Below are 17461 nucleotides of genomic sequence, written 5' to 3' on the forward strand. Positions count from 1 at the left end.
TCATGTGTAATGAATACATTGGAAATCTTACTCTATTTCAATTGGATAAACCAGCTATTTTAACTGAATCCCTGCTTTGCTTAAATACCTCTATCTAGGAGAGGACCTGTACTCCCACCCCCTCGCTAACCAGTCCCTCCCAGACTCCCACCAAAGCTGTGTGACTGTACTGTACCTCTGTCTGCACCATGGCAGGTCTCTGGGTCCTCAGTGTCTTGACAGTCTGGAAGAGGTCCACCACCCCCTCGTACCTCATCCTCTCCAGCACGATACTCAGGGTGATGAACACACCAGTCCGCCCAACACCAGCACTGTGGGGGAACAGGACAGGGAGAGTTAGTACTATACACACACAGTACAAGCATGCATGCACGCACGCACACACACACACACACACCACACACACACACACTCATCAGTTTTTCTTACCTGCAGTGCGCAGAGATTGGTCCATCCTGGCCAAACTGTTCCTTGGTTTTATGCACTTGACCAATGAAGTCAATGAAGCCCTCTCCAGTTTTTGGCACCCCTTGTTCTGGCCAATCAGTGAACTGGAACTGCCGAATGGTCCTAGACTGGCCATCCTGAGAGGTGGTGAGGGGTGGATGAGGGACATAAAGTGAGTCATTTCTCTAAGCCTTATTATAAGACATTATAAAGGCTCATACATGCTTATGACACTTTATAAAGCATTATACATGCAGAATTTGAATAATGCAAGCAGTATGTTTTCTACAGTGTGTTTTACAGCTCTTTATGTCTGTGCTGTAAAGTGCAGAATGTATTTCTATAAGCAAAACAGCAGAGCATAGCCACAGCACTATGTGTGGGTTGAAAAACACCTCCCATGTTATTTTCCTCACCTTTGCACAGCAGCACTTTTCAATTCATTAGAAAGATAAACTTAGCGCACCGCTTAGCCCTCTACGTAGATCAGAGAGATATAAGTTACTAGGGAGAAGAGGGAGGATGGATGGAGAGATGGACATACCCTGGCGTCTGTGACCTTGAACTCTCGGAGGATGTACTGGGGCATGTTGTACTCAGCCATGGGGTCCACTACAAAGTACTGGTATCTGGCAGAGCGCTCAGCTGGCCAGTACTGATGACACTTTTCCTAAGAGACAGACAGACACAATGATAGAGTCAAAAACTATCGCAACACAATACTATCCATGGCATGACTGATGTGTGTGTGTGTGTACTTGCGTGTGTGCGTGTATACTGTATCAATGCCACTCACTCTTCCCATCTCTCTGAGTTTAGTAAGCATGACTACGATGGTAGAGTTGTGTTCCCACAGCATCCTCCAGAAGTCCTCTGTGGTCTCTGCTAGCGGGCCCTGGGTGGCCATGTAGGCCTTCTGCTGCCTGGGGACATGGGACATGGGACACGTCAGGGTGAGGATAACATTATAACACCAAGGGATGTAAGTTACACTTCATTACATCCCCATTGACCTACAGTATCCATGTTGAGCCCTGAGTGGTCCTACTGTCATCTGAGAGGCGCTTGTGCTGATAATGGAGGCTGGGTGTATTTTCATTAAGTTATGCTGCTGACAGATTAAGTGTCTATTCTATTCAAGCCAGTGTGAAAACCGCAGCATTGCGGCTGGGGTCCAGTTCTACTAGATCAACGTTAGAGGGCAGTGTGAAGCCGTGAGTTGTGTCGATGTGATTCTGTTTCTGTCAAGCATCCCTACAAACATGTGAGAGCCAACCCAGCCCAGCGCAAGACACACATATTCGTAGGTCCAGATGCACTATTACACCATGTACAGCCAGACGCACGCATGCACGCACGCACGTGCACACACACACACACACACACACACACACACACACACACACACACACACACACACACACACACACACACACACACACACACACACACACACAGTTGCAGTGTAAGGAAGGGCTGCTGCTGGAACTCTGAGTTCTATCTATATTTTCTATGAGATAACTAGTAAATGAGCCATGCCTCAGCACCTTGTTCAAAGAGTATCTCACAGTTGATGGGTTTGACTCATGCTGCATGGAGATTCAGTTTCTTACAGCTGAATTATTATAGTTTGAGTGTTCTGCTTTGACAATGGCAATAAGCATGCCTGCAAATTAAAGACGCAAAGCTCAAGGTCAGCCATAGAGATCATTGCTCTACCGAGACACTTATCCAGACATTTGCATGTTGAGTTAAATAAATACAATTGTTAGTGTAAAATGGCTGCTGAACAAGAGGCTTGCATCATTACGGCAGTGGAATGACCACCTCAGGATATCAGAATACTGGGGCACACCTAACCAGTATGACATCATCATCATTGCATCATCATCATTATCCTCTCCTTCTTCCTCCAAATCATCCTAATCTCCTCTGGCACTTTAAAGATGTGATGCCTGCCTGCCGGGGAGATAGAACACTAACATCTCACTATGAGCCAGGAGAGAGAAAGTCAGCACCCCAAATGGCACCCTATTCCCTATAAAGTGTACTACTTTTGACCAGGATCCTATGGGGCTTGGTCAAAAGTAGTGCACTATACAGGCAATAGGGTGTCATTTGGGACGCAAACTAACACCTCTCTATGTCTTATTTCACTTTTAATTACCGCTACAGGAATTAAAGAGGAATTATACCCCCCTTCCTTCTCTCCCTCAGGTGGGGTCGGCCCCAGGGACTTCATTAGGCACACAGGAGGAGAAGGATGTGTGTGTGTGTGTGTACAGTAGAGTAGGAGGAGGACATCGGAACAGAAAACCACATCAATGAATCCCCCACCACCACCACAAAAAAAAAGAAGAAGCTCCTATTAATTCTGTCAGTCATTAGCGTGTCGTAGCATTGTGCATTACAGCCAATTACAGTATTTACACTTCCATAAAGGAGACGGCTCTATGGGAACCCTCTGATTAGGTACTAATTTGATATGGGACAGTAACTGAACGAGAGTTCCCAAGCACCTCCCGCATGCAAGAACACACGCACTCACACTTCCTGCTGGCTGTTGTGTCTTATATACAGTGCATTCGGAAAGTATTCGTACCTCTTATCTTTTTCCACATTTTGTTACATTACAGCCTTATTCTAAAATTGATTAAATAAATACAAAAATCCTCATCAATCTATACACAATACCCCATAACGACGAAGCGAAAACAGGATTTTAGACATTTTTGCTAATTTATTTTCTATGAGACTCTAAATTTGAGCTCAGGTGCATCCTGTTTCCATTTATCATCCTTGCGATGTTCTTACAACTTGATTAGAGTCCACGTGATAAATGCAATTGATTGGACATGATTTGGAAAGGCACACATCTGTCTATATAAGGTCCCACAGTTGACAGTGCCTGTCAAAAACCAAGCCATGAGGTCGAAGGAATTGTCCGTAGAGCCACGAGACAGGATTGTGTCGAGGCACAGATCTGGGGAAGGGTACCAAAAAATTTCTGCAGCATTGAAGGTCCCCAAGAACACAGTGGCCTCCATCAATCTTAAATGGAAGAAGTTTGGAACCACCAAGACTCTTCCTAGAGCTAGTCGCCCGGCCAAACTGAGCAATCGGGGGAGAAGGGCCTTGTTTAGGGAGGTGACCAAGAACCCGATGGTCACTCTGACAGAGCTCCAGAGTTCCTCTGTGGAGATGGGAGAACCTTCCAGAAGGACAACCATATCTGCAGCACTCCACCAATCCGGCCTTTATGGTACAGTGGCCAGACGGAAGCCACTCCTCAGTAAAAGGCACATAACAGCCTGCTTGAAGTTTGCCAAAAGGCCCCTATAGAAATCTCAGACTCTCAGACCATGAGAAACAAGATTCTCTGGTCTGATGAAACCAAGATTGAACTCTTTGGCCTGAATGCGAAGCGACACGTCTGGAGGAAACCTGGCACCATCCCTACGGTGATTCGTGGTGGTGGCAGCATCATGCTGTTGGGATGTTTTTCAGCGGCAGGGACTGGGAGACTAGTCAGGATCGAGGGAAAGATGAACAGAGCAAAGTACAGAGAGATCCTTGATGAAAACCTGCTCCAGAGCGCTCAGAATGGGGTGAAGGTTCACCTTCCAACAGGACAACGACCCTAAGCACACAGCCAAGACAACACAGAAGAGGCTTCGGGACAAGTCTCTGAATGTCTTTGAGTGGCCCAGCCAGAGCCCGGACTTGAACCTGATCGAACATCTCTGGAGAGACCTGAAAATAGCTGTGCAGCAACGCTGCCCATCCAACCTGACAGAGCTTGAGAGGATCTGCAGAGAAGAATGGGAGAAATTCCCCAAATACAGGTGTGCCAAGCTTGTAGCATCATACCCAAGAAGACTCGAGGCTGTAATCGCTGCCAAAGGTGCTTCAACAAAGTACTGAGTAAAGGGTTTGAATACTTATGTACAGTGGTTTGCGAAAGTATTCACCCCCTCTTGGCATTTTTCCTATTTTGTTGCCTTACAACCTGGAATTAAAATTGATTTTTGGGGGGTTTGTATCATTTGATTTACACAACACAACATGCCTACCACTTTGAAGATGCAACATATTTTTTATTGTGAAACAAACAAGAAATAAGACAAAAAAAAACAGAAAACTTGAGCGTGCATAACTATTCACCCCCCCCAAAGTCAATACTTTGTAGAGCCACCTTTTGCAATAATTACAGCTGCATTTCTCTTGGGGTATGTCTCTATAAGCTTGGCACATCTAGCCACTGGGATTTATTTTTCTCCAGCTCCTTCAAGTTGGATGGGTTCCGCTGGTGTACAGCAATCTTTAAGTCATACCACAGATTCTCAATTGGATTGAGGTCTGGGCTTTGACAAGGCCATTCCAATACATTTAAATGTTTCCCCTTAAACCACTCGAGTGTTGCTTTAGCAGTATGCTTAGGGTCATTGTCCTGCTGGAAGGTGAACCTCCGTCTCAGTCTCAAATCTCTGGAAGACTGAAACAGGTTTCCCTCAAGAATTTCCCTGTATTTAGCGCCATCCATCATTCTTTCAATTCTGACCAGTTTCCCAGTCCCTGCCGATGGAAAAACATCCCCACAGCATGATGCTGCCACCACCATGCTTCACTGTGGGGATGGTGTTCTCGGGGTGATGAGAGGTGTTGGGTTCGCGCCAGACATAGAGTTTTCCATGATGGCCAAAAAGCTAAATTTTTGTCTCATCCGAGCAGAGTACCGTCTCCCACATGTCTTTTGGCGAACACCAAACGTGGCTTTTTTCTGGCCACTCTTACATAAAGCCCAGCTCTGTGGAGTGTACGGCTTAAAGTGGTCCTATGGACAGATACTCCAATCTTTGTTGTGGAGCTTTGCAGCTCCTTCAGGGTTATCTTTGGTATCTTTGTTGCCTCTCTGATTAATGTCCTCCTTGCCTGGTCCGTGAGTTTTGGTGGGCGGCCCTCTCTTGGCAGGTGGTGCCATATTCTTTCAATTTGTAATAATGGATTTAATGGTGCTCCATGGGATGTTCAAAGTTTCAGATATTTTTTATAACCCAACCCTGATCTGTACTTCTCCACAACTTTGTCCCTGACCTGTTTGGAGAGCTCCTTGGTCCTCATGGTGCCGCTTGCTTGGTGCTGCCCCTTGCTTAGTGGTGTTGCAGACTCTGTGGCGTTTCAGAACAGGTGTATATATACTGAGATCATGTGACAGATCATGTGACACTTAGATTGCCCACAGGTGGACTTTATTTAACTAATTATGCTACTTCTGAAGGTAATTGGTTGCACCAGATCTTATTTAGGGGCTTCATAGCAAAGGGGGTGAATACATATGCACGCACCACTTTTCTGTTATTTATTTATTTGAATTTTTTGAAACAAGTTTTTTTTTTCATTTCACTTCACCAATTTGGACTATTTTGTGTATGTCCATTCCATGAAATCAAAATACAAATCCATTTAAATTACAGGTTGTAATGCAACAAAATAGGAAAAACGCCAAGGGGGATTAATACTTTTGCAAGACACTGTAAATGTCATATTTTGTCATTATGCTGTATTGTATGTAGATTGATGAGTGGGAAAAAACAATTTAATACATTTTCGAATAAGGCTGTAACGTAACACAATGTGGAGAAAGTCAAGGGGTCTGAATACTTTCCGAATGCACTGTAACTCTGAAAACGATAGGTTCTCCTTTTCAAGTTTTTTCTCCAAATATTAACATTGAAAATGTCATTTTTTAGAGCCGTACATCTTCCATTGAGTGTTGCTGGGCAGATTCCCATAGATGGACAGCTGTAGAGTAAAGGATTGTGGATATCAGCAGACATGAACAGAGCCATCACAATAGGTAATCACTGTATTCCTCTGCTAGGAGTGGTTTGTCACCTGTCACAATCAGCCTATTTATTTACCAAAGGAGAAGTGTGAGAAGGAATGGACAGTACTGACAACTGACAAGACAAAGGGAAGGGAAGAGAGGCAGGAAAACACTGGCCTCCATGTCACACCATCATTCACTGCTGTCAGTCGCTGCAGGAAAGGTCCACCTCCTCGCTCATTAGATGAGCTGTGTCTGCAGGATAGATTCTCTCTTCTCTCTTCTATTTCTTCTTCTCTATTCTCACCATCCCCCCCATCTCACTTATTCTAGTCTTCAGAATATGTCATGTCTTGTTTTCTCACAGTCTGAGTCTGAATCTCCTCTACCCTCTCCTCTCCTCTACACTCTCCTCCCCTACCTCCTCCCCTCAACCCCTCCCCTTTCCCCTCCTCCTCTGCTCTCCTCCCCTCTCCCCCCCCTCCTCCCCTCTCCCCCCTCCTCCCCCCTCCTCCCCCTCCTCCCCCTCTCCCCCCTCCCCTCTCCTCTCCTCTCCTCTCCTCTCCTCTCCTCTCCTCTCCTCTCCTCTCCCTCTCCTCTCCTCTCCTCTCCTCTCCTCTCCTCTCCTCTCCTCTCCCTCTCCTCTCCTCTCCTCTCCTCTCTCCCCCCCCAATCCTCTTCTCCCCTCCCCTCCTCCCCTCTCGTCTCTCCTTCTCTCCTCATCCCCCTCTATCTCACCTGTATCCGTCGATGAAGCTGGCATTGATGTAGTCAGAGCCCTCCACTCCTCTGATAGGCTGCAGACTCACGCGGGTGGACTCAAAAGGCATGATGTTCACCAGACGGTTCTTGAACTTGTTGCAGGGCAGGTTGGCACTGATGAATCTTGAGGTATGTGCTTTTGAGTTGGCCAGTTTCTGGAGAAGGAAGGGAAGAGGAATGGACAGATGAAAGATACAATCTTGGATTTGTTTTTCTGCAAAATGGCAGCCCCACCACTTGTTTTGTTGAGGGATGCACGGATCTATGCATGGATCAAAAACATGGATCAGATTAAATAACTTTGTGCTATTGTAGAGAAACACCAACCCATAACCATAGAAAGGTAACTACTAGAATTGACCTTACCCATGAAAGTGCAGACACATTGGTCAGAGTCTTTTTCCCATTCTAGTAATTATATTTCTATGCCTCTAACCTGAAGATGACTGTTGCCACAGCTTTTCCTTGACGCCCACCTTCCTTCCCTTCTATCTAGCCCGTCTCTTCAAAGTGCTAAAGTTGGGGATCCCAGCCAGCCTAGCATTACTGTGTGTGAGCAGGGATGTCTGAGGGCACGGGGTTGGGAGCTAACACTCTTATTGATGCATGAAAATGATGAGCTTTTGTTCTCCAGCTTCAAATAACAACCTGCTGATGCAGAGACAACGCCTCTCTCTCTCTCCTTTAAAATTAGTGTCGACAGCACAGCCACAGCCACGAACGGAGACGTCAGGGAGTCGAAAAACACTCCCACACAACATTGGAGACAGCTGTGACGATAGATACACAAGCTGACTGTATCCATGCCACAGCAACGGAATAACAAACTACAACCACACAAGACTTTGAAAACTGAAAATCCATCTTCTCCCAAATGAGAGGGGGAGGGTGATTTTTTGTTGTTGCTGGCATTGCTGATGGTGTCCTCCTAATATTGTACTCTGTCAGTAGCAAAAAAGCAAAGTGTCAGTTTCAGAACTTGCTTGCGAAACAAACCTGCCAGTGGAGCCTAATTATACTTTCTACGGACTTACAATCATCCTGCTTGCTGAACAAGTTTGACCCACATCATTTGGGTTGTGGCGGCGCGTCCCCGAGGAGGAGACTGGTTAGAGCTGTTTTGCTTTCCTATAGCGGTAGGCTGTGAGTGGTGGCGTCCCAAATTGCATTCTAATCCCTACACATTGCACTACTTTTGACCAGGCCCTATGGGTCCTGGTCAAAAGTAGTGCACTATATAGGGAACAGGGTGCCATTTGGGACGCAGATAGTGAGTATGTGATGGGGACCAATAGAGTCGCTGGAGCCATGGTGTAGGCCCAATCCCAGGATGCATCAGCTCTCCAACCCATTGAGGCTTTATCTACAGGCTGTCAGACGGTCAGCCTGCCCTAACACTCCTCCCTCACTAGATCACTCTCTTTCTCTCTTTCTCTCTCTCCCTCCCCCGACCCCCTCCCTCTCGTTTAGTTTCTCATCCCCAGTCCAGAAGATAAGCCATTGAAACAGTGAAACAGAACACCCCTCCTAGGAGATTCTATTCATTTCAGAGTTACAGTGTGAGGATGAAAATCCCTCCTCCTCCTCTTCATCCTGCTCCCAAACACACTGAGACATTAACTTCCTGCTCCCACTGCATCGTGCAGACTGAGACACCACCACCAACAAGAACTGTTCTACTGCTTCTAACTAAATGCCCCAATTAGTAACTGTACCAGTCAAGTCACTTAACCTCAAGCCCAAATTGAATCCCAACTCCCTAGCAAGTCCAAGTCTAAGCGAGTCCGAGTGGAATAAGTCCCTTTTTAGTACTAAAGGTTTCGAACAGTCCAATTTTTCAAGCTAGGTTTGTACCATAGAACTGAACTGTACTGTTATGTTCAGGAGGAGAGCTACTACCTACCTTAAACTCTAGCTCCATGGCAGTGACCGTGTCTCCGGGTGTGACCTGGGTGAGTTTCTGGATGTGTGCGTACAGGTTGCGTGCAGGGACCTCTGTGTTACCGCAGGTGGCAGCCTCTAGCAGGGCCTCGTGGATGAAGACATACTGGTCCTCCGTCTGCACCATGTAGTTCCGCTGAGCTCTCATACATGTCACATGACCGTAGATATCCACTGACTTCTCATGCTTCATACGCTCCAGCATGGCCTCGATCACGATGAAGCAACCGGTCCGCCCTACACCAGCACTGTGGGGAGAGACAGGTAACTGTAACTGTAGAGCCATGCACAGACACAGACAGAAACTACTGTAACTACACTGAAAAACTCACAAATCTGGCATTGGAAGAGATTACATGCACACATTCAATGTTTCCGAGGCAGGTTGATGTTTATTGGGATGAATCTTCCAATAGACGGGACAGTGGCAAAGTCAAAATTGGCTATTTATTTGGTTTAGGGTTAGGTTTAAAATCTGATTTTATGACTTTGTGGCTGTGCCAGCTACCCTGCAGAGCTGCCTCCGGTACATGAGTCATCAAAATATATACAGTTGTTGTACAGTCGTGGTCAAAAGTTTTGAGAATGACACAAATACTAATTTTCACAAAGTCTGCTGCCTCAGTTTTGATGATGTCAATTTGCATATACTCCAGAATGTCATGAAGAGTGATCAGATGAATTGCAATTAATTGCAAAGTCCCTCTTTGCCTTGAAAATGAACTTAATCCCCCTAAAAAACATTTCCACTGCATTTCAGCCCTGCCACAAAAGGACCAGCTGCCATCATGTCAGTGATTCTCTCGTTAACACAGGTGAGAGTGTTGACGAGGACAAGGCTGGAGATCACTCTGTCATGCTGATTGAGTTAGAATAACAGACTGGAAGCTTTAAAAGGAGGGTGGTGCTTGAAATCATTGTTCTTCCTTTGTTAACAAAAAGGGCTTCACAGGCAAGGATATTGCTGCTAGTAAGATTCCACCTAAATCAACCATTTATCGATCATCAAGAACTTCAAGGAGAGAGGTTCAACTGTTGTGAAGAAGGCGTCAGGGCGCCCAAGAAAGTCCAGCAAGCGCCAGGACCGTCTGCTAAAGTTGATTCAGCTGCGGGATCGGGGCACCAACAGTGCAGAGCTTGCTCAGGAATGGCAGCAGGCAGGTGTGAGTGCATCTGCACGCACAGTGAGGACTTTTGGAGGATGGCCTGGTGTCAAGAAGGGCAGCAAAGAAGCCACTTCTCTCCAGGAAAAACATCAGGGACAGACTGATATTCTGCAAAAGGTACAGGGATTGGACTGCTGAGGACTGGGGTAAAGTCATATTCTCTGATGAATCCCCTTTCCGATTGTTTGGGGCATCCGGAAAACACCTTGTCCGGAGAAGACAAGGTGAGCGCTACCATCAGTCCTGTGTCATGTCAACAGTAAAGCATCCTGAGACCATTCATGTGTGGGGTTGCTTCTCAGCCAAGGGAGTGAGCTCACTCACAATTTCGCCTAAGAACACAGCCATGAATAAAGAATGTTACCAACACATCCTCCGAGAGCAACTTCTCCCAACCATCCAAGAACAGTTTGGTGACGAACAATGCCTTTTCCAGCATGATGGAGCACCTTGCCATAAAGCAAAAGTGATAACTAAGTGGCTCAGGGAACAAAACATAGAAATTTTGGGTCCATGGCCAGGAAACTCCCCAGACCTTAATCCCATTGAGAACTTGTGGTCGATCCTCAAGAGGCGGGTGGACAAACAAAAACCCACAAATTCTGACAAACTCCCAAGCATTGATTATGCAAGAATGGGCTGCCATCAGTCAGGATGTGGCCCAGAAGTTAATTGACAACATGCCAGGGCGGATTGCAGAGGTCTTGAAAAAGAAGGGTCAACACTGCAAATATTGACTCTTTGCATAAACTTAATGTAATTGTCAATAAAAGCCTTTGACACTTATGGAATGCTTGTAATTATACTTCAGTATACCAAAGTAACATCTGACAAAAATATCTCATAACACTGAAGCAGCGAACTTTGTGAAGACCAATACTTGTGTGATTCTCAAAACTTTTGACCACGACTATGTGCTTGTTTTTGTATTGTGCAGGGCTCATTTGTAAAATATACTTTATTCTCAATATGACTTCCTTGATGAAATAAAGGTAAATAAAATAAATATAAATGTCAACCTATGTTTCTGAGCAGGTACTGGAGATGATATGTTCAGCAAAAAAAAACAGAAAACACCCCGAACACTGAAATCTATTCATATGGTTTGTTTCAATACTTAGGTCATCATCAGGTTGAACATATCTCTGAAGCAGGTCTGAGATGGGGGTTACCTGCAGTGGACCACCATGGGTCCTGCGTCTGTGGGGTTGCAGGCCTTGACCCTGCGGAGGAAGGCCAGGGTGGGGGTGGGGTACTCAGGCACTCCATGGTCCGGCCAGGCCATGAACTGGAACTGACGAATCTCTCTCTTCTCACTGGAGCCATTCTGGTAGAGCAGGAGAGGAGAAAACTATCAGAACACCACAGACACACACAGGTGGCCATATTCTGGGTAGACTCTCTGACAGACATTCATATTTACAACATGTTAGCTCACATGAGATTTGATATTGGCTCGAGAACACATTCCGGAATCATTGCCCTTCCAGCTGGTCAAGAGCAGGTCACGTTTAGGCTACAGTACATGCTATACCTTACCTTATAGAGGGCGAATGTGCGTACGCTGTAGGTAGCCAGCTCCACAGTGTCCAACATGGTCACCTGGATCATCCCATAGGTCTCTGTACCCCGACTGGGCCAGTACTGGTCACACTTCACCTGTTACAGACACAAACACACAGACACAGGACAATGAAGATATTGGACCAAAGCCTTAGTATAGGAGCACTGGAACGAGGGAATCAGAATGAGACAGGGACTGGGGCTGAAGGGGCTTGTGTTGGGGGAATGGGACAGTCAGGAACTAAGTGCTGTGAGAGGGAGGACATGGGACAAGGACTTAGGCTGAGTGAAGGATGACAGCTTGAGGTGCTTCCGCTCCACTGTGCTATCCTTCATGTCCTGGGGGGAGAGAGGAGAGACAGCCAGCTGGAGTTTAGGGGTCCAGCTCTATGGGACTACAGGCTCTGGGACCCTAGCTGGCATGTGCCAGGCAGATGGGGGGCTTCCGCTACACAGTCATGTCCAGGGGGGCTATAGTAACATTGGCACTGGCCTAAACCCTGGAGAACCCTGGAGCTCAGAGCGTGACTTGTGCCTCTTCTCTTTTACTTATTTATTTTATTTAACCTTTATTTAACTCCTCCAGACCTCCACCCCAAAGGGCCATTAGTCAGGGCATTCTGATTAGACAGCAGCCTGGTGCTCAAGGGCCATTGATCAGGGCATTGTGAGAGGGCATTGTGATTGAACAGTCTGGTGGACAGCAGGATTACCACCTGGACACATAATTTCACTGGACTTCCCAAACACACAGCCAAGAGCTAAGTGACCTATCTGACCGAGCACAGGGTAGCCACAAACCTGTCTCCAAAATCTGCTCAGAAAAGTACCGGTCTGGTGCATTTCCTACAAACACAGACCATGTAGATAGATAATACAATTCCTGTTTGGTGATGTTTTATCTGTTTAGCCTACAGGTGCATTCCACCACTTTAACCCTGACTAGCTAACAGGCAGTTGGAAATGACTGCTGTCCCTGACATTACTCCAGCTCCTGTGCTCTGGTCGCTTAATGAAACAGAACAGAACGGAGCGGAGTGGACAGGTGGTCACTCTGGAGGGGGGGTGTCACTGCGTCCCCCATGTCAGCTGCTACGGACAGTCACATGACTTCCTGTGACTGTCCGTAGCTCTTTCAGGTCCTCCCCTCCCATGAATTTCCTCTCTAATCAGAATGATAGCTGAGGCGCATAGAGGTTAGACGACACAGTGGTGGTGTTGGGATATTGCCAGTGGTGACACCCTGCTGTTCTGGTGATAACACACAGGGGCAAAGGTTCAAAGGTGAAAGGTAATTTAATGATGAGTTGACCCCTCATGGGTCTAAAAAGACGTGTGATATTAAGTTTGGCAGGAGCATAATGAACACTGTCAGTGCTTATAAAGGTGTGACACTATGGGATGCCCTTTAGTTCCACAGTTATTAATCAGGCTAGAGAAGGCGTGTGTGTGTGTGTGTGTGTGTGTGTGTGTGTGTGTGTGTGTGTACTCGTGTGACACCCTTCTCACCTACAAACTTCCTTCTCTCTAAGCTGCCATCATGCAGTCACAGTGTCCATTATTTACTGAGTTTATTCAAACTCCTCGATTAGGGTTTTACACCTTACAGTCGACCCTCACACCTCCTGTCCATTAGCGAGCCAGGGTGAGACCAGGGTGAGACCAGGGTGAGACTACTGGGACTGTTACAGTGTGTGAGTACAGGGTGAATCAACGGTCAGGACGTGTGTGTGTGTCCTGAGACAGTGTTGTGTGTGTGTGTGTGTGTGTGTCCTGAGACAGTGTGGTGTGTATGGTGTGTGTTCAGCACAGAATGTGTACATGGTTGTGAGTGTACTGACATTGTGGTGTGTGTGTATATTCAGTCACTCACCCGTGACTTCTCTTCCAGTCTGGTCATCATGACTATAGTGTTGGTCCTCTGCTCCCACACCATCCTCCAGAAGTCACTCAGGGTTTCAGGAAGCGGGCCCTGTGTAGCGATGTAGGCGTTCTGCTTCCTGTAGCCGTCTATGTAGTTAGCGTTGATGTAGTCACTACCTGGTACTCCTGTAGCACAGTGAAGGAAGGCAGTGTTAGGAAACACTGGGGGCTGCATTCCAAATGGCACCCTATTCCCTATATAGTGCACTTCTTTTGACCAGGGCCCATAGGGCAATCCCACTCCATCACTTCTTCCCATATGGCACCCTATACCCTACATAGTGCATCACTATGGGCCCTGGTCAAAAGTAATGCACTATATAGGGAATAGGCAGGGTATCAACACCCCCTTCACAGCATGAGACAGGCCCACACAGGACAACACATTAGAGAGAAGAGAGAAAGAGCCATTCACAACCATCAGGATGCATTTACATTTACATCACTAACTAACTCCAAATAGAGACAGACATACAGTGAATGATGGAGAGGCATTGTCACACCTGGGGATTGGGTTGAGAGATGTGCTGTTGTTGTTGTGACTTTGCAGTTGGTACGAGATTACTGTCTACAGACTTGACTTTGGATGCTCTTTATTGAGACATTCTCACTTAGCTTTTTAAGGAGGGGTGGGGGGAGGTATTGTGATGTTATTACTAAACATAACCTCAAAACACCTCACAACAATAAAACAATAATTATTTATTGAGATATGCTCACTTAATAACACATTACCTCCCCACATCCAGCCTTAAAAAGCAAAATAAAACTCCAAAACACTTCACAACAACTACCACAACAAATCAACCAAACATACCATCGACGGAGGTGAGGATGACCCTGGAGTGGTCGTAGGCGATGACGTTTGCATAGCGGTTCTTTGGCTTGTTCACCTCCAGGTTAGAGTGTTCCCATGTGAACTGCTGGCCTGGGTCTACAGACTGATGGAGGGAGGGAGGGAAGGAGAGAAGGAGAGGAAGAGAGGGAGAGAGAGCGAGGAGGGGAGATAGAGAGGGTGAAGGAGAGGGGGAATGGAGAGATGGAGGGAGGGAGGGAAAGAGATAGAGAGAGTGGGGGAGAGGGGGAAGGAGAGAGTGAGAGAGAAAGAGAAGAGAGAGAGAGAGAGAGAGAGAGAGAGAGAGAGAGAGAGAGAGAGAGAGAGAGAGAGAGAGAGAGAGAGAGATGTCATCTTCCCTGTAATATTTTTGGAGGCACCAGAACTCATTCCCCATCCTTTTCAATGTCTGTTCTGTAATAAAAGCAGCCCTCTGTGATCCCACAGCACTCTGGCTTCACCCCGGGCTGTTTGTACAGTCGTAAAATCACCTCTCGGCCGTGGCTCTGCCACCTCTGGGCCACCTAATGGCCAAGGAGAGCTGTGCTGATGAAATCAAGGAGTCACAGCGGTGAACAGAGCAGAAGCACAACCTCTGTGTCAGCATTCCTGAATATACCTAGCCTGAGGTCGTGACCTCCAACCCCCTAGACACAGAGAGGGCAGAACCCACAGAATGAAATAGAACAATGTGGCTGGACCCCACACCTACACACACAATGTTGCAGCTTCACATTCACCTCCAGCAGGTAAGTGGGGGGAGAGAGTTATCTGTATGTAGGCTTCTGCTGGATGAGAGGAAATAGGAAATATATACTATACAAGCTAGTAAATCAGGTACTACTACCTTATCATCAAATAAGGAAGAAAAAATGGAGGAGGCTGTCCAGAAATTATTAGATGAAGTTGAAACAATGTTTCATGGTGGAAAATGTAGTCATACAGTATATAGAAGACTATACTACAGTATGTGACACAGTGAGGGAGAGAGCGGAGCATATGGCAGGCAGGGCACGGGTTAGCGATGCTACGCAGGTTGATGATTCATCTGAGCCCTGTATTTATCCCTGGCACTGGACAAAGGCTCTACTCTGGTCCAACTAAATTTTGACAGACTAGATTCTTATTCATTATTGATATTTCAGTTCTGAGCACTGATCTCACATCACCTGGAAAACAAATAGGAACTCTCCCTGACCCCTTCACTGTCTAGCCTCTCTCTCTCTCTGTCTCCCTGACCCCTTTACTGTCTAGCCTCTCTCTCTCTCTCTCTCTCTCTCTCTCTCTCTCTCTCTCTCTCTCTCTCTCTCTCTCTCTCTCTCTCTCTCTCTCTCTCTCTCTCTCTCTCTCTCTCTCCTTCACTGTCTAGCCTCTCTCTCTCTCTCTCTCTCTGCCCTCTCTCTCTCTCTCTGCCCCTCTCTCTCTCTCTCTGCCCCTCTCTCTCTCTCTCTGCCCCTCTCTCTCTCTGCCCCTCTCTCTATCTCTCTGCCCCTCTCTCTATCTCTCACTCCCTCTTACTCTCTCGCCCCCTCTTTCTCTCTCTTTCTCTCTGCCTCTCTCTCTCGCACTCCCTCTTTCTCTCTCGCACTCCTTCTTTCTCTCTCTCTCCCCCTCTTTCTCTCTCTCTCACACACATAAACCGAAAAAAGGCTGTACATTCTGGTGGTTTCCTCCTGACTGACTGACTGGCTGACAGGCTGGCTGACAGACTGACTGGCGGGCTGACTGGTTGACTGACTAGCTGGGAAGGCATGTGGGCCCCAGTCTGCTTGCTGATAACAATGACAATGGTGAGAGAGGTTGAGCGCACATCTTATTTAACAGCCTGTTAGGTAAAGCCTTCACTGCGTCACTCTGACAAATCACACACATTACTGCTAATGCACCACGCTGACGTGAATATCAGTTACCGTGCATGTCACTGCAATCACACTCTCTCGCCAACACTGCTGCATTTCCATTTCTCCCAGAAACAGTCAGACAGAAAGACAAAAGCCCAGAGGGCTGCCACCATGTGTACCTCTGTGAGGCAGAGATACCATGCTAACGTTTGGTGCAGGCGGCTGAATTTACATCGGCGAGGAAAATTGACTTTGCATCCTGACACATTTGAAGAGCCCTCAGCCTTGCTTTTTGACTAGCTGTGTGTTTGTGTGTGTGTGTGTGTGTGTGGTGATGCTAGAACAGCTCCTGTATTTCAGCTGGTATCAAATCCTGTCAAAACACTTCATACAGTAACTGACTGAAGTCCCAAATGTCTCTCTATTACTCTATATATATATATATTGTGAAAGCATTCACCCCCCTTGGCATTTTTCCTATTTTGTTGCCTTACAACCTGGAATTAAAATGGATTTTCTGGGGGTTTGTATCATTTGATGTACACAACATGCCTACCACTTTGAAGATGCAAAATATTTTTTATTGTGAAACAAACAAGGAATAAGAGAAAAAAAAAGAAAACTTGAGTGTGTATACCTATTCACTCCCCCCCCACGCAAGTCTCTTGGGGTATGTCTCTATAAGCTTGGCACATCTAGCCACTGGGATTTTTGCCCATTCCTCAAGGCAAAACTGCTCCAGCTCCTTCAAGTTGGATGGGTTCCGCTGGTGTACAGCCATCTTTAAGTCATACCACAGATTCTCAATTGGATTGAGGTCTGGGCTTTGACTAGGCCATTCCAAGACATTTAAATGTTTCCCCTTAAACCACTCGAGTGTTGCTTTAGCAGTATGTCCTGCTGGAAGGTGAACCTCTGTCCCAGTCTCAAATCTCTGGAAGACTGAAACAGGTCTCCCTCAAGAATTTTCCTGTATTTAGTGCCATCCATCATTCCTTAAATTCTGACCAGTTTCCCAGTCTCTGCCGATGAAAGACATCCCCACAGCATGATGCTGCCACCACCATGCTTCACTGTGGGGATGGTGTTCTCGGGGTGATGAGAGGTGTTGGGTTTGCGCGAGACATAGCATTTTCCTTGATGGCCAAAAAGCTCA

General features: G+C 46.6%; 1 protein-coding gene across 16 annotated transcripts in view; it reads right to left on the reverse strand.

The window, feature by feature from the left end:
- Positions 1-17461, reverse strand: part of ptprfa (protein tyrosine phosphatase receptor type Fa) — a 331026-nt gene that overhangs the window by 1920 nt on the left and 311645 nt on the right. For all 16 annotated transcript variants that reach the window (XM_045205467.1, XM_045205479.1, XM_045205478.1 and 13 more), the window contains 10 exons: positions 14447-14570; positions 13580-13755; positions 11683-11802; positions 11316-11470; positions 8940-9225; positions 7013-7191; positions 1244-1370; positions 992-1117; positions 430-584; positions 176-311 (listed from right to left, as the gene is read on the reverse strand). In XM_045205467.1, coding sequence (XP_045061402.1) covers positions 176-311; positions 430-584; positions 992-1117; positions 1244-1370; positions 7013-7191; positions 8940-9225; positions 11316-11470; positions 11683-11802; positions 13580-13755; positions 14447-14570 — 1584 coding nt within the window. The remainder of the gene's footprint in view (positions 1-175; positions 312-429; positions 585-991; positions 1118-1243; positions 1371-7012; positions 7192-8939; positions 9226-11315; positions 11471-11682; positions 11803-13579; positions 13756-14446; positions 14571-17461) is intronic.

Source organism: Coregonus clupeaformis, chromosome 20 (genome assembly GCF_020615455.1).
Source record: "Coregonus clupeaformis isolate EN_2021a chromosome 20, ASM2061545v1, whole genome shotgun sequence".
Taxonomy (NCBI): domain Eukaryota; kingdom Metazoa; phylum Chordata; class Actinopteri; order Salmoniformes; family Salmonidae; genus Coregonus; species Coregonus clupeaformis.